Genomic DNA, 19311 nt, shown 5'->3' on the forward strand with positions numbered 1-19311 from the left:
GGCTCGCGAGAAGCTGAAGCCCGAGGCCCAGAACAGTGAGGGCAGCGGCCCGACGCCTGGCTTGCCCTGCGCTCGCGCCTGGCTCTGGCCCTGTTGTGCGCCGGACGTCGGTGCGGCAGTGGCCGCAGTGGTGGCCGGCAGGGGCAGGTGGAGGAGCTTGCCGCAGGTGCGGAGCATGCCGTCGTCGGCCCCGAACTCGCGGGCGCACAGGAAGGGCGGGCGCGGGTCGGTGGTGACGCTGTTTGGGCGGAGGTAGGGCGCCGGGTAGGCCGTCAACAGGGGCTTGGGCGAGGGACAGCGCGCGAGCAGGCCGACCAGCACCGAATCCCACCTGGTGGCGCACATCGCACATGCACACCACATGCACACCACACGCACGCACATCAACAGATGGGCATTCGCATCACCGCACACGCACACACGCATGGCACACACGCAAACGCGGTTACCCGGGGATGAAGCGCATGTGCGAGTCCAGGGCGAGGTGGTAGCGCTGGTCGGCGTAGAGAGCCTGGGCCACCCGACGAGCGTGGCACGGCCCGCGCGCCTCGCGCCAGTCAACCCAGGCAATGCGCACCCTCTGCCTGGCTGGCACTCGCGGGTGTGCCGTGTTTGTCGTGGTGCTTGTGGTGGTGGTGGACGACGCGACGGCCTCGGCTTCATCTTCGCACTCATGGAGAAATCGATCGAATTCTTCGACGTAGGGCTGGTCTTCATCAGGCCGCCACTGCCAACATATGCCCACGTACACGAGCTCGGGGTGGTGCGCCTTGCTCAAGAGATCTCGGACCGTGTGCACCAGCTCTGCAAATTTGAATTGAATTAAATTGAATTAAATTGAATAATTGGGATAAATAGAATAATTGACAGTGCAAGGAGGACATCAAGTGACGCTGTACCTGGATCCCTGTAGCTTGGGATCGAAACGAAAATGGTGTCCTCCATTGCTGCGCAAGAAAAACAGGATGTTTGTTTTTCATTTTTGATTCTAGGAAAATACAGAACAAAAAAATTGCATGTCAATAATTCACAAATCGACACATTGGGCCAAGATGAAGGAGGGCGAGGAGGAAGTGGACGATGACGACATCCTCAACTTCCTCGTCATCGAGCAGATGGGCAGCACAGCACCGTCAGCGAAGAAGCCTACCGCGGAAGAGGCACCCCAGAGGAAACAATTAACGCGAATTAAACGCGGGACGTCTCATTCGAATGGCCTGACCATAAATCAAGAGGAAAAGAAATCAAGAAGCGATGAGGATGAGGGCGAGGAGACGTCCAGCGGCGACGACAGTGCGACAGCTCGACGACCAGAATCAAATGGCAAACTAATTGCTGCGCCGCAGCCATCCGCCTCTACACGCCACAAGCCATCAGCATCAGCATCTTCATCAGAGGCAAAATCTGCACGACATCAGGATTCCTCTACTTCCTCTTCTATGCGATCCTCTTCTTCCGCGTCATCTTCTGCTTCTACTGCGAAGGCCTCAACCACATCAATGCGGCGCTTGCCCTCGTCGCGCTTTAACGTCAAGCCCGGTTCTTCCTCCTCTTCTTCCACCTCGACCAAGCGGCCGACACCCACGGCCGGTGCCAACACCGAGCGCGTGCAGATTCAGTTTCAAGATGACGACGACTTCCTCGGGACCGACAGCGGCGACGACGCCATCGACATCGGCCTCGACCACCGCACGCGGCGGCCCGCTGCTGCTGCCGCCAGGGCCGGCACCTCCAGCACTGCACCGGGGCGCCGCTCAGTGAGCAAGGCCGCGGCCACGTCACCGCCGAACGCCAGGGCTGCACGAGGAGAGACCGCCGCCGCCGCCCGCTCGACAACGTCGTCGTCGTCGTCGCGCTCGAGCTCAGTGTCGAACAGTGCGCGAAGGCGGTGGCAAGTGGAGGAAAAGAATGAAGAAGAAGAGAGCGAAGAAGACGACGACGACGATGAGGGCGAAGAGGATCTGGAAGAAGAGGAGGAGCAGCCGCGCGCGAAGAAGGTGACGACGGCCAAGGCGCCGTCTGCACGACGCCGCATCCTTTCGGTGCGTCGGTCTTCCTGTGCGTGTGTGCGGTTGTGTGTGTCTTGTGTGTCGTGTCGTGAGTTGTGCGGTGCCGTGAGTGTCGTGTCGTGTCGTGTCGTGTCGTGTGGCCTGACATTGTGGTGCGTGTAGGACGACGATGAAGCCGAAGGAGAAGAAGAGGGCGAGGAGAAGGACATATTCGAGTTCTATCTGCCATCACACAACGGCAAGGGACGACCCCTGTCTTCGCTTACTTCTTCTTCTTCTTCCACCACCACCACCACTACTTCATCATCATCATCACCACCCTCCTCCTCATCGACAAAGGCCGCTCGGCCTCCTTCATCGGCCAAGCCAGCCAAGTCGACGTCTTCGACTTCTTCGATTTCCCTCCGATCCTCCGCTCAATCCTTGCGCACAGCCGCTTCTTCTTCTTCTTCACAGACAACGTCTTCTTCGTCATCAGCCCGAAGCAAAACGGCCGCCTCTTCTTCCTCTTCGACTTCTCATTCTTCATCTCGAGCCGCCAAGCCCACTTCGTCGAAGACATCGTCTTCTTCCACAGCCGCCGCCGCCGCCAAGAGTCGCACTTCTGCCACGTCCGCTTCGTCGTCTCGAAGTACTCGGAAGCCTGCGGTGGCGGCCAAGGTGGAGATCGAGATCGACACGGACGACGACGACGAAGCGGAAGACGATGACGACGACGACTTTGCCAAGCCCTCGCCGACCACGACAACGCCGTCGTCGGCAAACAGCGGCGGCAGCAAAAGCATGTGGCTCTCCCCCAAGCGAGCCGCGGGCAAGTTCACTCAGTACACCCGCGCGGCCGCTGCCCCTACCACCACCACCACCTCGTCGTCGTCGTCGACGACCTCTGCCAAGGCGGGCTCGCACAAGCGGCCCTATGCCGTCATGTCCTCATCTTCATCTTCATCATCGTCATCGTCTTCTTCATCATCGAAGCGGCGTGCCAAAACCGCCAAGCTGTCACCGGGCGCTGCCACCGAGGGCGGCCGTCTGTGGTCCGACAAATACGATCCCACGGTAACGTTCGTCAGTGTGTCGCGCGCGCGTGTGGCTGTGTGTGTCGTGTGTGTGCGTCGCGTGTGTCGTGTGTGTTGAGAGTCTTCTGATGGTTTGGAATTGATCACCAGAGCGAGGACGACCTGGCGGTGTATCCGAAACGGGTGGCCGAGGTGCGCGATTGGCTCAAACACGCGCTGGCGGGCAGGGGCGGCCGCATCCTGTGCCTCACCGGCCCATCCGGCGGCGGCAAAACGGTTCGCTGATTGCCCCCCCCCCCTCCAATCGGTGTCGCTCTCTTCGCGCCGTGCGTGTCGTGTCGTGCGTGTCGTGTCGTGTGTGTCGTGCGGCCACGAAGCGTACGTGTGAATCGCTGAAAACAACTCTTCGTCTAGGCCCTGATCAAGGTCGTCGCTCGGCAGTTGAACGTGGGCATCACCGAATGGATCAACCCGGCCACCTGTCCCTGGACCGACTCTGACCGTACATTCCACTTCCCCTCATCGCGCGTGTGCACTGTGTGTCGTGTCGTGTCGTGTCGTGTCGTTTGGGGTCGTTTGGGGTCGTTGCTTGGCGCTCACCGCAACGCGCAGGCAAGCTGGCGCTTCCGTACACGGCGCCCATTCAGGAGTTCCGTGCGTTCCTGCAGCGCACGGAGCGCTATCCGTCCCTCGTCACCACCACCACCGGCACCAACGCGCCCACCGCCGACAGCGACCTGAGCGGCAACCAAGCCAAGCGCCTCATCTTGATCGAAGATCTGCCCTTCCTCGGCCACCTCCCCGCCCTACGCACGTTCCAGGTGCGCCTCCCCCCCCCAATCCACGTCTGTGTCGTGCGTGTGCGGCGGTGTGTGTCGTGCGTGTGCGGCGATGTGTGTCGTGCGTGTGCGGTTCTGACGTATTCGAGGAATGTTGTGACTGAATGCAGGACCTGCTGCTGCACCACCTGCGTACGCCGGGCCCTCGCTTCCCGCTGGTGCTGATCATCAGCGACGACTCGCTGGGCAATTCGCCGCTCTTCCGCCTCCTGCCCCAGGAGATCATGTCCCACCCGGCCTTCCGTCAGATCAAGTACGCCCGCCACTCGCCTCCGCTCATTCCACGTCACACGCACACGCACACACACCACCGCACACGCACACACACCACCGCACACGACCAACGACACGACACGACACACGACAAATGGTGCAGAATTGCGGGAGTGGCGCCGACGCGGGCGGCCAAGGTGCTGGCGAAGATAGCGGGCCTCGAGGGGTGGAAGGGCGCCGGGAAGGCGGCGCGCGGGAAGGCCACGGGCGTCAACACGCTGGCCAAGGTCTGCGGCGGCGACCTGCGGTCGGCCATTAACGCCCTCCAGCTCCTCTCCGGACCCGGCGGGACCCTCACGTGCGCTTCTCCCCCCCCCCACCAACCACCCACCAACCACCACAGTGCGCGCGGCGGAGCTGACGTGATCTGTAGTGACCAGGCCGCCGACTCGACCCAGCGCGACGTACCGCTGTCCCTGTTTCACGCTCTCGGCAAGGTAATGACACACACACGACACACACACACACACGACATCGCCGCACATTAACAACATCGCACACGCACGCACACGCACATGCAGGTGCTCCATAACAAGCGGGGCGATGATGGGCTGCCGGAGAATGAGGTGGAGCAGGTGATCGAGCAGGCGGGCGTCGAGCCGGCGCGCTTCACCGAGTTCGTGCACGAAAACTACCCGGGCTTCATGGCCGACGACATCGACGCCGCCTCCGCCGCGCTCGAATACCTCTCAGACGCCGACACCCTCCAGGCCGCGTGGGAGGTACCCTTCATTCTTCCGCGTGTGCGGTGGTGCGTGTGCGTGTGCGGTGGTGCGTGTGCGTGTGCGGTGTTGACGACGTGGCATGGCAGGCACGCGAGGACACGTCGCCGATGGCGGGAGCGCTGTGGTCCCGCGGGCTCATGTACGCGTCGCGCAACTCGCTCGCGCCGGGCGGCTCGCACGGCTACCGGCCCCTGTTCAAGCCGCGACTCTACGCTGCGACGGCCGGGCAGAGCAGCACCGCGCGTGCGGTGCGCGAGGTGTGCAGCGCGGGCGGCGGCGGCGCGCTCGCAGCACTCGCGGCCCGGCCCGCCCTGTTGGTCACCGAGGTGTTCCCCTACACCCACCGCATCGCCTTTCTGCGCCCGACCCTTCGGCCTCTGCTCACCGCCCCATGCACGCCTCCCTCTCAACTCTCCCCCCCTCCGGACCGACCGACCCCATTCTTACCTGTGCTGTGCGGCGTGTGCGGCCGCGCGTGTCGTGTCGTGTTGTGTCGTGCCGGAGACAGACCCGGGTGGTTTCGCGTGGCTGTCGGAGTTCTGTTCGTACTCGCGCGCCAGTCTGGCTCCGCCGCAGGCGCTGCGGGAGGACGAAGTGGCCGAGCTTCCCGCGCTCGAGGGCGACTTCCCGGACGCCGACCACGCCGCAGAGCACGAGGTACACACACACGCCACACACACACGCCACACACATACACACACACGACACACACGACACACAAACACGCCACACACACACACGGCAATACGCTGATGTGTATGACGCGCCGTCGCAGGAGGACGGCAGTGAGAAGCCGCCAGCGAAAGAGGCGGCGGACGAGGGCAACGCGGTGCAGGCGGAAGGAGGCCAGAAGCGACCATCGCAGCCGCCACTGAGTCGACCGACGCAAGGCGCCCGCGCACCACCGCCACAGTCGGGAGGAGCCACGGCTGGTGGCGGACGGGTGGGCAGTGGCGGCTCGCTGCGACCACCGCCTCCACGAGCATGGGGACATCGGCACCAATCGACGCCGCCGTCGGCGCCTTCTTCGCCTATCGACCCCGTTCTCATGGAGGTACGTACACAATGGGGCCATTCACAGTGCTTTGTGTGTCGTGCGTGTGTGTCGTGTCGTGTGTGTCGTGTGTGTGTGTCGTGTGGGGGGGGGGTGCGGCGTTCTCACGCGTTTCTTCTTCGCGCGTGACGCGCAGGACGACATCACCGATTTTTGAGAGGCCCTGCTGCCGCCGCCGTATGCCACCGTTGGACGCTCGTGTTCATGGTTGGGCGCAAACAGAGTTATAATTAGTAATGATCGTGGCGGAGGGCTCTTCATTTTTCGTTTTTCTAGGCTTGTTTGCTGCCCTTGAAGTGTCTGTAGAGCAGGATGCCACCCACCAGCACCGCCACGGCGCCCAAGAGGGCTGCCTGCGGCCACGTCGGCAGCCACTGCCACTCCTGCTCTCTCCGCGCCCTGCGCCCGACCACACACACATCAGCCACCATTGAACCAAACAACCAACAAACAGCAAACAAACAGCACCACGGCGCCACAAGGGCAGGGCGTACAGCTGGTGGGCTTTGATGAGAAGGGTCGAATAGCTGGCAAATGCCTCCAAGTGGATTCCGTTTTCGCTCAGGTCCGGCACTGTGGCCCCGTCCTGTTGTAACATCAGCGTAGCCTGCATGTGAGCACACATCCGCACGTGGCACACACACGACACACGACACGCGACACGCGACACACGACACACGACGTGAGGCGGGAGAGGGGTATGGATGTGGCACCGTGTGGTGGAGAGCCAGGTGAAGAATGGGCGTGTCTCGGTTCCGGCAGAGGCTGTTGAGCTCCGCGCCCGCGTGCGCTGTGTTGCTGAGACTTCGCGAATCGGAGGAGTCGTAGAGGACGATGACCAGCGACGCCTCATGCAGGCGCGTCCTCAGCGCCTCCGTCTCTTCGAGGCCATACTTCCGCATCTGCAGACACAACCCGACGGTTACCGGTGCGCTAGCGAATCGCACGACACACGCGACACACGGCTGAAAGAGAAGAGGCGTACGGCGACGTATTTCTCTGTTCCGCTGATGTCGGGAAGGGAGCCGAGTGCCACCAGGCGCGAAGACGGGGACCGGGTGGTGGTGGTGATGGAGGTGGACGTGGCATGCGACGGCTCGTGATCGCGCTTGCCGAGGAAGTCGCCCAGGAAGGCGTCGGTCAGCGCCGGGCTGCCCACCACGAGGCACAGCAGCGCGGAGGCCTCCCGACGCGGCTTGAGCGCGAGCGCGAGCTGAGGGTCGGATTCGAACCCGAGCCACGCGAGATACTCGAGCGTCGTCTTGTGGTCATGCACCGTCGTATAGCTGGCGAGTCGGATTGCGCCACGTCAGCAACGCATAGCTGTGAGAAAAGAAAGAAGTGGGCTCACGCGGTGTGAGTACCTCCACAGAGCGAGCCAGCCGCGAAGGGAGATGTGGGCGGCGTTCAGCTGCGTCGCGGTCGCGGGGTCCAACTCGCCCGAGGTCCACAGGGCGGGGAGGCCCGGCGCAGCCGTGGAGAACAGGTCGTCGAGATCGTCCAGCGCGAGACCGGCGCCCTTGTCAAACGCCCGGTGGAGCGAAGAAAAGAACGCCACGCCCGCCTGCTCGTGCAATGGCCAAACGATTGAGGAAACAAAGCGACCGTGATGTGCGTGCGCGCGTGTGAGTGTGGGTGAGCGCACACGGCGTGTGTATAAGTTTACCTGTGAGAGCTCGTAGACGTGAGACGGGGGCGGGGCGGGAAGCGAGTGGCAGAGCGATGCCACATCTACGCGCAGATTGTCGTCGTAGCCAAACTGGCGCAAAACTGTGGCGACGAAAGAGAGAGAAAGAGAGAAAAAATAGAGCCAAAAAGAGAAAACGAGAGAGTCAAAAAGACCGTCAAAGGGCGGGGGAAGAACGAAGCGTGTACCGGTCCATGTGGTTTCGAGTCTGCCCTTCTGGATGAAGAGGTGGTGCAGGAAGAGGAAGCCGGTGAGGGTGAGGCCCTTCTCGGTCAGTCCGTTCTCCACGTTGCCCCTCACGACGTCCTTCACGCCCTGCAGCTCCGCGGGGTCGAGCGAAGCCCCGAAACAGCGCGCCTGGAACGCATTGAGCTCATCGTCCGAAAGAATTCCGTCTCTGTTCGCAAATGGAATTGTGGTCTTCGTTGGTGAGCGCACGCGCTGTGTGTGTCGTGTGTGTGTGCGAGTGGTGTGTGTGTGTGTGTGTGTGTGTGGTGTGAACAGACCTGTCCTTGTCGCAGAGCTTGAATATGCGCTTGAGCGCGGCGACGCACTCCTCACGGAGGCTCCGCGACCCCGCGTCGTAGAGGACGGCGGTCGGGTAGAGCACTGCTCGCTGAGCAAAGTAGAAGACCTCGTGCACGTTCAGAAAGCTCTTGGCGCTGCACTCTATACACGTCTCCACTTCCTGTCGCACGCAAGGCCCGGCGAAGCGTGAGACAAAGCGCGGGCGCGAGTCACCGCTCCAGTTATAAAGCGAACCTTGAACTCTTCCATGATGGGTTCCATGTCCTCTTGCAGCTTGGGGTTGGTAAGATCCTCCCCTCGCAGATCGATCTTGTTCCCGACAAGGATCACCGGCACCTGCGCCCGCACGAACCGGCACGACCAGGACATGCGCACTCAGTGTTGAAGTGGAGGCAAGAAGAAGGCTGCTTAGGGTTACCTGTGGGGCGCGGCATTCCTGGCGAGTGTGTCTGATGTGGCGCAGCCAGTGCGTGATACGCTCGGCGACGTTCTCCGAGTCGGCGGCGTAGCACAGGCACACGACGTCGGCCGTGCGCAGTTGCTGATCCATCTTATGCTGGAACCGAGCTAAGAGGCGAACAAGGAGAAGAAGAAGAAGAAGAGCGTCACCGTCTTGCTCGTAGGTAAAACGGCAAGGAGCGTAGGGCGCCACGTACAAGAGGTGTCTATGATATGCGTGGAGACACGGTCATTGGTGACCGACGGAGGGATGGTGAGCTCAGGCACCACCTGCTCCACCTTCATCCCACAGAAAGAGTGGCCCAGAATTAAGAATGAAAATCGAGCAATAATAATGCAAGCGTGACGTACCACTTCCTGAAAGGAATCGGCGAGCAGCGTGGCAATGAGGGACGTTTTGCCAGCACCATCTAACGTTCAAATGCAGAAGAAAAGGAACAAAGTCAACGCCTGATTGTCTGCAATTCGAAGAATTGAGGCATCACGAACCATCGCCTATAAGGACAATGCGCACTTGGTCCTTCATCTCTAATTGAAGCCTCAATAATATTCGCCAGCGAGCTTGGCTCCCTCTATCAATCCAATCAAATCTTGAATTACACAAAATGGGCGCCTCGAAAATGGCGGGAAAAATGATTTTGCCGCCACGCACTGAAATTTCGACTTGGAAGGAATTCGGGAAATGCAGCCGACGGAGAAGTCGTCGCCGGTTTCGGAGAGGGAAGGTAGTCGCAAAAGTCCAACAAGGCAGCGGAAGCCGCATCTTCCTTCTCCTCTTCTCTTCGTCATCCTCGCCTCGCCGGCGCTGCTGTTGGTAAGTTCAGTTTTCGCTGCGCCTCCTCCAAGACTGGAAGAAGACACATAAAAGAAAGACAATCGCTGACGCTTCCCAACCCCGCAGGACTGTTAATTATTAACTCAATCCGAAAATGGGAGAGCTCTTCCGTTCGGAGCCTATGCAGCTCGTCCAGCTGTTCATGTCGCTCGAGGCAGCGCGTGACACCGTGGACGAGCTCGGTGAGATCGGTCTCATCCAATTCAAGGATGTAAGTAACCTCAGCCCCTCACTACATAATTATGTTTCAGATCTTATAATTCTCAAGCTTCTATTACCAACCGGCTTCCTTTACCCCGTGGAAGCTGATTAAATGGAAGAAGCTGATAGCAAATGAATATATTCCCCTGTTCGTTTGTGCGCTTTATCGCACACGCGGTTAATGGAAGATACATTATCACTCAGTGAAACCCCTTTTATGCTTCGGGTGCCCGATCGAAACCGTCCATGTGCTGACTCAATTTTCGCCGGCGATGTGCAGCTCAATCCTGAGGTAAATGCCATCCAGCGTAACTTCGTGGCCGAGGTCAAGCGCTGCGACGAGATGGAGCGCAAGCTCCGCTTCTTCGAGGACCAGATTGAGAAGCAGAACTTCGCCGAGGAGGAGCTTGAACACCTCCAGCTCGGGCTCAGCATCGGCTCGTCGAAGAAGACTCTCGTCCCCGAGATGGACGAGCTTGAGGTATAGCCACCTCCCATTATCGCCTCAGGCCATTATTTCCGATCGCATCTGACGTTTTTGTAAAATTCCGATTGTAGGCCCGCTTCGAGGACCTCGAGAAGGAGCTTACTCAGATGAACAGCAACCAGGAGAAGCTGAAGCGCAACTACAACGAGCTCATTGAGCTCAAGCACGTGCTCGAGAAGGACAGCGTGTTCTTCGAGTCGTCCGGCGGTGCCGAGAGGGACCGCTACGACGAGGAGGCCGACGTCGGCAGCAGCGAGGTGGCCGGCCTTACCTCGTTCGGCGTCAAGCTGGGCTTCGTCACCGGTGTCGTCGAGCGTTCCAAGATGGTCACCTTCGAGAGGGTGCTCTGGCGCGCCACCCGCGGTAACTTGTTCATGAGGACTGCCCCCATCGAGGAGCGCATTGAGGATCCCAAGACCGTACGCTGCGCCCCGCATTCGAGAAAATTACGAAGATGCGATTCTAAAATTCATCTCTTCACTACGCGTAACAGAACGAGTTGGTGGACAAGCTTGTCTTCATCATCTTCTTCCAGGGTGACCGTGCCGAGTCCAAGGTCAAGAAGATCTGCGAGTCCTTCGGCGCCAACCTCTACCCGTGCCCCGACAGCGCGCAGGAGAGGCGTGAGATGTTCAACCAGGTGGAGACCCGCCTCGACGACCTCGACGTCGTGCTCGAGAGGTCGCTCGACCACAGGAAGAAGGTCCTCCTCGACATCGCCACCCACATCGAGGACTGGAAGACCCAGGTCGTCAAGGAGAAGTCCATCTACCACAACATGAACCTCTTCAACTACGATGTCGGCCGCAAGTGCCTCATCGCCGAGGGCTGGTGCCCGCTCACCGCCACCGAGGACATCCAGGACGCCCTCAAGCGCGCCAACGAGCGCTCCGGCACCCTCGTCCCCTCCATCGTCAACGTCGTCAAGACCAGGGAGCAGGTATGTCAAGCGCCTCGTTTCATGCTGTTGTCGATGTTTGCTAAAGAGCTCCTCACTAACGTGCACCGCACCGCTTCCTCCGTAAACAACAGCCGCCCACCCACTTCAAGACGAATAAGTTCACCAAGTCCTTCCAGGGCATCGTCGATGCCTACGGTATGGCGCGCTACAGGGAGGTCAACCCTGGTGTGTTCACCATCGTGACCTTCCCCTTCCTGTTCGGTATGATGTTCGGTGATGTCGGCCACGGTATCATGCTCTTCATCTTCGCCGTGTACCTGTGCATCAAGGAGGACACCTTCTCCAAGATGAAGCTCAACGAGGTACGCTTGACTACTCGCCTCTCACTCGAACGATAGTGCCTCAAACTAACTCGGACGGGCTCCTCTTTCACGACAACAGATGGTCAAGACTTGCTTCGACGGTCGCTACCTGCTGCTCCTCATGGCCCTCGGTGCCATCTACTGCGGTGCTCTCTACAACGAAGTCTTCTCCGTCCCGCTCGACATCTTCGGCTCGCGCTGGCAGTACTTCGAGGGCGAGCAGTTCGCCGAGTGGACCAACCCCGGTATCGCCTACCCGTTCGGTGTCGATCCCGCGTGGAAGGGTGCCAAGAACGAGCTGCTCTACTACAACTCGATCAAGATGAAGCTGTCCATCATCTTCGGTGTCACCCACATGGTCTTCGGTATCCTCCTCTCCGCGCTCAACGGCATCTACTTCAAGAAGCCCTACAACATCTGGTTCGAGTTCGTGCCCCAGCTTTGCTTCATGATGGTATGTTCTTCTCCCCTCCACACCGCAATCCGCCATTACTGACGCTTGGCTCGCGCGCAAACGCAGTCCATCTTCGGCTACATGGTGTTCCTCATCTTCTTCAAGTGGAGCTACGAGTTCTCGGCGCCCCAGGACGCCCCCAACTTGCTCAACCTCATGATCAGCATGTTCCTCAAGCCCTTCAAGCTCCAGCCCATCGACGATCTCTTCCCCGGCCAGCTCTACCTCCAGTGGGTCCTGATCGCCGTCTGCGCCATCTCCGTCCCCATGATGCTCCTCCCCAAGCCCCTGCTCCTCAGGCGCGACCACAAGCGCGGCTACAAGCGGTACGCACCCCCTTCTCTCTCTCTCTCTCTCTCTCTCTCTCTCTCTCTCTCTCGCTTTCTTCCACCTTCTTTCTTCTCCTTCTCCGCAAGCGCATGCGTGATGATTCGATCAACCACTTGATGCAAAAAGGAGATCAAAAACTACTCACACGAGATTTCTGACAATGCGCTCGAGAATCTCATCACCACTCTCTTTCTCTCTTGCACTCAACTGTCGGGGCTAATCCTTCGCTTTCTTTTGCACATCACAGCCTTGCCGAGTCTCACGAGGAGGACGGTGATGAGGAGGAAGAGGAGTTCGACTTCAACGAGATTTTCATCCACCAGATCATCCACACCATCGAGTTCGTGCTCGGAGCCATCTCCAACACCGCCTCGTACCTGCGTCTGTGGGCCTTGTCGCTCGCCCACTCCGAGCTCGCCACCGTGTTCTGGGAGCGCGTGCTCGTCCTCACCCTCGAGAAGAACAACTTCTTCCTCATCTTCGTCGGCTTCGCCATCTGGGCCGGCGCCACCTTCGGTGTGCTCTTGGTTATGGAGTCGCTCTCTGCCTTCCTCCACGCCCTCCGTCTCCACTGGTACCTCCACCTCCACCTCCACCACTACCTTCTTCGTTCTCCTACTCCTTCAACCACTAACGTCTTCTTCTTCGTCACCTTCATCATCTTCTTCGTTACAACAGGGTCGAGTTCCAGAACAAGTTCTACATGGGTGATGGCTACAAGTTCCAGCCGTTCTCCTACCAGCAGATCCTCTCCGGCGAGGAGGAGGGAGGCCTCTAAGCCTCGACTTCCTGCAGTAGTAGTGATGTTGTTCATCCACGCTCTTTTTCGATCTCTTTTGTTTCATACACACCAAACCACCAGTCTTCTCGTGTTCGTCTTCTTGTTGTTGTGTTGTTCACCTTCGAGTGCTTTTTCTTTTCTTGTCGACCAATTAATTTGCGACTTTTATGAATGACTGCCTGTTGGTGGTAAGAATTAGGTCGCAGGTGGTGGTTGCGGTGGGGCAGCCCGCAGCGCGAGCTGATTAAAACACCTCTCTGCGCGAGCCGTCTGCTGGAAAGAGAGAGCAGCTGGAAATCAAAACAGCTTCAACTCGCAAGGTACCTTCTCACCCCTTCAACCCTTCCCTCTCGCTGTTCATCCACAAAATCATCCAACAGCAATAATCATTCATCATCACCAGATCAGATAATCTCCAACCCTCACCTCACCAAATAACAGGCCGGAGAGAAAAAGAGAAACAACATTCATTCATTCGTTCCATTACCCCACATCAAACATTTAGTCAGATTTTTGAAGCTTCGCTCGATTTGTTCTTCGTTCAAAGGACTGTCACGGCGAGACATGGATGAGGAGGACAGTCAGGGCCTGGCGGCCGTCAATGGAGGCATCGACGACCTCGTCGACGACAGCGAAAGCGAAGGTGGTGGGTGGTCGGAGTCGGGCCAGTCCTCGCCCTCCTTCTGCTCGCCCAGTTCGTCGCCGTCGCCATCGCCGTCCAACCCCTCACCGCTGCAGCACTGCATCGACACCTCGGCCGCCGCCGCCACCAAGGTACGCCGTTCGGTCTCCGACTCAGCGCCGGCCGACGGCGCGCCCACCAGCTCGCCCGGCGGCGGCCTGGGCTCCAAGCACTCGCGCCCGGTGCACCCGCTGGCGCTCTCGTCGCCGGCGCGCAGCTCGGCGGCCCACCAGTCCATGCCGGCCTTTCCCTCCATACCGACCACCACCACGGCATCGTCGTCGGCGTCGTCGCCGTCGGGCAAGAAGCCCAAGGGCTCGTCGTCGCGAAAGAAGTCCGACGATGCCACGTCATCGTCGTCGTCGTCAAAGAACGGAGGAGGGAGCCTGGGCAAGCGGTCGGTGTCGGCCACGATCAAGAGCGGCAGCGACGGGTCGCTCCAGGTGATCAACGCCACGACCGACGGCAGCGGCTCCATCCACGCCAGCCTCAGCATGAGCCCGCGTGGGGTACCGCCTCCATTCTCACTCTCTGTGTGCGTGTGCGTGTGCGGTGGTGCGTGTGTGTGCGTGTGTGTGTGTGCCATGATTGTGGGCTGATGGTCGGTCGCAGAGCCGAGGGATCGAGGACTGGAAGGTGCGGGCGCTGCAGGCCGAGGACCGGGTCTCGTTTCTCGAATCGGAGCTGGCCCGCTGGAAGAAGAAGGCCACCGTGGCGAGCGCCCAGCTGGGCTTCCTCGCCTCCGAGGGCAGCGGCACCTTCCCCTCCATCAACCGGCGCGGCTCCTCCGCCTCTCCCGTGCGCCACCCATTTTCCATTTATTTAAATTATTATATACTAATTTACTACTTATATACTATAAGAATAATATTTTTATATACTAATATAAATGAATATATTTATAGGAAGGCACGCCGCGAGGGGACCGCTATGGCAATGTCTACGAGTTTTGGGAGGAGAGCCCCGGCCACCTGACCTGGGACGAGACCGAGACGCCGCGCGTCATCAAAGCCGCTTCGCTCATCAAGCTGGTGGAGTACATCACCCACCCCACCATCGTCGGTACGCACCCCGCACTTTTTTATTTATTTCAAACAAAACAAAAAACAAAAAACATAAAACAAAACAAAACAAAACAAAACAAAACAAAACAAAAACTAAACAAAAAATAACTCCTATTCACCACTCGCGGGCCACTTCCGGCTTGGCATGTAGACCGTCGGTGTCTCGAGGCGTTCTTCATCACCTACCGATCGTTCACCACGCCGCGCATACTCATCGAAAAGCTGATCCTGCGGTGCGCCGACGCTCCATTCACAATCGCACACGCCGCACACACGCGCACGCCGCACGCCGCACGCGCCGCACACGCGCCTTTAGCTTTAGCGCCCTCCACTCATCAGTGTCCACTTGTGGCGTCGCCTGTGGCCATTGAAACAGATACGCCGCGCCACCGCCCAAGAACGCCAAACCAGAAGACATCGAAAAATTCAACAAAACCGAGCAGGCCTTCATCAGGTTGGCCGCACACACACACACACTTGCTTCGTGTCGTGTGTCGTGTCGTGTGTCATGTGTGTCATGCGTGTCGTGTCGTGTGTGTGTCGTGTCTCAACCGAGTCTGTGACAGGACCCGCGTGTGCAATGCGCTCAAGCATTGGGTGGAGAAGCACGACCACGACTTTGAGGACATCGACCTGCGGGACCGGTTCGAGGCCTTCATGCAGGAGATGGTGGAGGAGAAGAACCTCCGCGAGATGCTGGCCCGAAGCCTCGAAAAGGCGGTCGAGCGGCTCACCGCGCGCCTCGACAAGATCCGCATCACCGACGAGATCCGCGCGTCCCAGAAGCGACAGGAGGTCCTCGCCGAGGTACGCACCGCCGCGCTGGAATGTGTGTGTGTGTGTGTGTGTGTGTGGAATGTGCGGCGTCTGGAATGTGCGTGGAATGTGCGTGAAATGACTTGGGTGGTGGTGGCCAAACGCGTTTAGACGCTGCGTTCGTTCGAAGAGGCCGATCAGGCGACCAACAGCCGAGAGGAAGCACCGCCGAAGCCGCTCCTTCCCAAAAACTACAAAAGCCCTGTACGTTGCCCCCCCCCCACAATGGCCCCTCGCCCAATTTGAGTCTCACGCACCGCACACGCACACACCACCGCACACGCGCAACACCGCACGCATGACACAAACGACCGACCACAGCTGCATTACCTGCTGGACTGGCCCGCCGTGGAGATCGCCCGACAGCTGACGCTGATCGAATTGTACGGATCCCGCAGTTGGCGCGCGCTCAAGGCCCGAACAAGACTGAATGCATGTGTGCGATGTGCGTGCGTGCGTGTGGCGTGTGTGTGTGTGTGTGTGTGTGTGTGTGTGTGTGTGTGTGTGTGTGTGTGTGTGTGTGTGTGTGTGTGTGTGTTGTGTGTGTGGCGTGTGGCGTGTGCGATGTGTGGCGTGTGTTGTGTGGTGGGATGCAGCGATCTGTTCCAGCGCATTCAGGCGAAGGAATTCCTCAACCAGTGCTGGAACAAGGAGGGCAAAGAGGAGAAGGCCCCCGGCATCTGCGCCCTCATCGAGCGGTTCAACGAGGTTCGCTCGTGCGCCCTGCATGCCAGTCACCCGTGGCCTTCACTCAACACACCGTGTGTGCGTGTGTGCGTGTGTCGTGTGTCGTGTGTCGTGTGTCGTGTGTGTCGTGTGTGTCGTGTGTCGTGCGTGTCGTGCTGCGCAGGTCGGGCAGTTCTTTGTGACGCTGCTGGTCCAGCTGGAGGAACTGGAGGACCGCAAGGCCATGCTCAAGAAATTGATCCAAGTCGCGGAGGAGTGTCTGCACATCCACAACTTCAACGCGCTGATGGCCCTCGTGTCCGGCCTGTCGTCGACCTCCGTGTCGCGCCTCACCAAGACCTGGGAAGCCCTCGGCTCCAAAGTACTCCTACTCGCTCCTTTTTTTTTGCCACACTCGACACTCACTCGGCCATGACACGACACGACACGCACGACACGCACACGCACGGCACGCACGGCACGCACGGCACACGCACGACACACAGCAGCAAAATCTGTTCAACTCGCTGCAGGCGATTACGGTGCCGGAGAAGAACTTCACGGTGCTGCGGGACCGCATGTCCACGTCAGCGCCGCCCAAGATCCCCTACATCGGCACCTCGCTGGCCGATCTCACCTTCATCGAGGACGGCAACCCGGACTACCACGACGGGCTCATTAACTTCACCAAGCGCCACCTCCTCTTCGGTATTTTTTTACCACCTACACCCTTAACATCTGATCTTAAGCGCGCTGCTGACGTCAGCGTGTGTGCGTGTGCGGTGTGTGCGGTGTGTGCGGTGGTGTGTGCGGTGTGTGCGGTACATGTAGTGGTGATCAACAACATTCAGACGTATCAGAAGCACAAGTACTCCTTCACCGTCGTGCCAGCGCTCCGCAACTACCTTCTGACCCACCCCATGCTCTCTCTGGTACACGCCACGTCCCCCCCCCAATCGTTCCATCAATCGCACTCACCCTGTCGCACACGCACGACCGCACACGCACGACCGCACACACGCGCGCGCAGGACCAATGTTACGCGTTGTCGTTGCTGCGAGAACCGCGTAAGGGGTCGGCCCTCGGTGCTGGCGGGGGCACGCCCACGAAGAGCTCCCGCCTCTCGATGCTCGGCCGAAAGTCGGGTTCCTCGCGCGGCCTCCTCCAGACCTCCGAGCAGCAGCCCAGCGGCACCTAATCTCTCTTCGTTCTTTCTTCGTTCTTGTCTCTTCGTTCTTTCTTCTCTCTTTTCCTTCAGCTTCGCCTCACATTGAGGACTTGTTTGTCTTTTGTGTGCGCTTGTCTGTCAGCCACCACCAATACCAAAACGTTTTGTATACTATCCCACTACTCCACTCGTTGCAAGTACAGGCTTGCAACCACAGTGGTCTGTTGATGTGGTTGCACGCCGTGCAGGTGATGAAGAACAGCAGAGCAGAACAACATACTTCTTGAGTTGTAGTGTAGGACAATAAATGCAAAAATGGGGCCACAGAGGTGGAGGGCGCTCAAGCCTTGGGGAGGCCGGTGGCGGTGTCGATCAGGCAGAGGGCATCGTCGGTGACGACGTGCGGACCCTTGTCCACCTGTTCACCGACGATCGTCTTGTGAGTGACACGACACGCACGGCACACGACATGGCACACACACGCACGACACACGACATGACGTACGGTGGTATGGATGACGCGCTGGATGGAGGCCGGCTGGGGCGTAAACTTGGCGTCGAGCTCCTGGAGGAGAGCCTCGACCGAGGCGTCCTTGGCCTTGAGCTGCGCGCCGAGCGACTCGATCGACTCCACGCCGCACTCCTTCGGCCCGCTTCCCTCAACGAAGCTACGCATACGCACGCATGGCACGACACGCACGACACGACACGACACGACACGCACGGGTCAGCGAGCGAGCGCGAGGGTGCGAGGAGCGGGGCAGGCGGCGGTACTGGGCGAGGTCGGACGAGGGCGGGAAGTAGCGGGTGATGAGGTGCAGCAGCAGCGGGGTGTCCTCCTTCAGGGCGTAGAGCACCGCGTTGGGACCGGCGTCGAAGGTGTAGGCGATCTTGATCTTGCCGTAGTGCTTGTTCACATACCTTCACATTCCACCGCACACGCACACCCACACACACGCACCACCGCACACGGCCAAATGGCACGACACACGTTCAATGACACGACACGACACGTGTGCGTGCAGGGTTGGCATTTGCACGTGATCAGGTTGATGATGGTCTTGGAGGTGTCGTTGAGGTAGAAGATCGGCGGATAGGTGTCGAGGCAGGTCGAGTGGAACGAGTTGCTGTCCTGCAATCATAAAACAATAATCAATATAAATGTATTAACTTATTAATTTACAAATATATAAATATATAAATATAAAATAAATTATTATTTATGTATAAAGAATGAAATTATTGTTTTTTTAATGTAAAAAAGGAGAAAAAAGAATAAATGGGGGGTACCCGCATGGTGAGCTCGCCGTAAAGCTGGAAGTCGCGCTTGTGGATGGCGTCCTCCATCTGCTTCATGCGCTCCTCGACGATGTGCGCCGCCCGGTACTGCATCGTGCAATGGGGGGGAGGGAGGGAGAGAGGGGGAAGACGAGTGAAGGGTCAGCCACAGGCGTTGAACGTGCTTTGATTGAGCGCCACCGCGGCGAGAGAGCGACGTACGGCGAGGAACGGGCTGGTCTCCGTCGAAGCTGCAAAGCAAAGAAAAAAATAAATTTGAGTTTTTGCACACGCGACCACCGCACACGCACACACCACCGCACACGCACGCGCCGCCGCACACGATGCGACGCATAAAGGCGCACAACAGGGAGTGGTTTGGATGGGGGAGGGGGGGGGTAGCGTGGGCGTACTCTGCATGCCGGAGGTGGAGGGCGTCTCCTTGTGTTTGGCGCTCACCACGCACACCAAAATCTGCAGCTCCGGCCAGTGGGTCTCCGGCGCGACCTGCCCCCGCGTGCGATAAAGAAATGTGAGTAGACGACGACGACGACGACGAAGAAGACGGCGGCGGCGGCAGGCCAGCGGCAAGTGCGCGCACCTGGACGGCGATGGAGTCGGTGCCGTCGGCCTTCTCGCCCTTGACCCACTTCACGAAACCGCCGTAGATGCTGCGGCAAGCACTGCAGATGGTGG

General features: G+C 59.2%; 6 protein-coding genes across 6 annotated transcripts in view; 3 read left to right on the top strand and 3 right to left on the bottom strand.

Moving 5' to 3' along the window:
• The window catches only part of ACA1_174930 (GlcNAc transferase), a gene marked incomplete at both ends in the record, with an annotated part of 1892 nt that extends 947 nt beyond the window's left edge, over positions 1-945 (bottom strand). Inside the window, 3 exons of the mRNA XM_004356676.1 lie at positions 35-331; positions 450-804; positions 900-945. Of these exons, the coding sequence (XP_004356729.1) occupies positions 35-331; positions 450-804; positions 900-945 (698 nt within the window). The remainder of the gene's footprint in view (positions 1-34; positions 332-449; positions 805-899) is intronic.
• A 554-nt stretch (positions 946-1499) lies between these two features.
• On the top strand, positions 1500-6073 carry ACA1_175040 (Rad17 cell cycle checkpoint protein; the record flags this gene model as incomplete). The annotated part of the gene is made up of 15 exons (XM_004356677.1): positions 1500-2042; positions 2172-2263; positions 2380-2604; positions 2642-3065; positions 3176-3301; positions 3467-3527; positions 3638-3846; positions 3975-4117; positions 4241-4435; positions 4511-4574; positions 4659-4859; positions 4949-5105; positions 5371-5519; positions 5638-5916; positions 6053-6073. The coding sequence occupies 15 exons, from the start codon at positions 1500-1502 to the stop codon at positions 6071-6073; spliced, it is 2889 nt and encodes a 962-aa protein (XP_004356730.1).
• A 115-nt stretch (positions 6074-6188) lies between these two features.
• On the bottom strand, positions 6189-9116 carry ACA1_175050 (Ras subfamily protein; the record flags this gene model as incomplete). Its single annotated transcript, XM_004356678.1, has 12 exons — positions 6189-6315; positions 6411-6523; positions 6630-6818; positions 6902-7202; positions 7281-7480; positions 7583-7686; positions 7792-8000; positions 8110-8291; positions 8366-8467; positions 8550-8687; positions 8942-9000; positions 9080-9116. 12 exons carry the CDS (start codon positions 9114-9116, stop codon positions 6189-6191), a joined length of 1761 nt encoding a protein of 586 aa, XP_004356731.1.
• A 403-nt stretch (positions 9117-9519) lies between these two features.
• ACA1_175060 (vacuolar proton ATPase, putative) lies at positions 9520-12938 on the top strand (the record flags this gene model as incomplete). The annotated part of the gene is made up of 9 exons (XM_004356679.1): positions 9520-9636; positions 9907-10107; positions 10185-10532; positions 10607-11053; positions 11146-11376; positions 11456-11830; positions 11897-12156; positions 12408-12734; positions 12839-12938. 9 exons carry the CDS (start codon positions 9520-9522, stop codon positions 12936-12938), a joined length of 2406 nt encoding a protein of 801 aa, XP_004356732.1.
• Positions 12939-13505: 567 nt separating this feature from the next.
• Positions 13506-17367, top strand: ACA1_175070 (RasGEF domain containing protein; the record flags this gene model as incomplete). The annotated part of the gene is made up of 15 exons (XM_004356680.1): positions 13506-13587; positions 13611-13657; positions 13716-14132; positions 14236-14421; positions 14529-14685; positions 14839-14920; positions 15064-15141; positions 15254-15494; positions 15615-15707; positions 15825-15886; positions 16100-16211; positions 16354-16551; positions 16679-16877; positions 17001-17101; positions 17200-17367. 15 exons carry the CDS (start codon positions 13506-13508, stop codon positions 17365-17367), a joined length of 2223 nt encoding a protein of 740 aa, XP_004356733.1.
• Positions 17368-17677: 310 nt separating this feature from the next.
• ACA1_175080 (diphosphomevalonate decarboxylase) overlaps positions 17678-19311 on the bottom strand; it is a gene marked incomplete at both ends in the record, with an annotated part of 2532 nt that continues 898 nt past the window's right edge. Inside the window, 8 exons of the mRNA XM_004356681.1 lie at positions 17678-17755; positions 17843-18005; positions 18112-18258; positions 18378-18469; positions 18628-18723; positions 18838-18866; positions 19029-19122; positions 19217-19286. Of these exons, the coding sequence (XP_004356734.1) occupies positions 17678-17755; positions 17843-18005; positions 18112-18258; positions 18378-18469; positions 18628-18723; positions 18838-18866; positions 19029-19122; positions 19217-19286 (769 nt within the window). The remainder of the gene's footprint in view (positions 17756-17842; positions 18006-18111; positions 18259-18377; positions 18470-18627; positions 18724-18837; positions 18867-19028; positions 19123-19216; positions 19287-19311) is intronic.

Source organism: Acanthamoeba castellanii, assembly GCF_000313135.1.
Source record: "Acanthamoeba castellanii str. Neff unplaced genomic scaffold scf7180000084741, whole genome shotgun sequence".
NCBI classification, from domain to species: domain Eukaryota; phylum Discosea; order Longamoebia; family Acanthamoebidae; genus Acanthamoeba; species Acanthamoeba castellanii.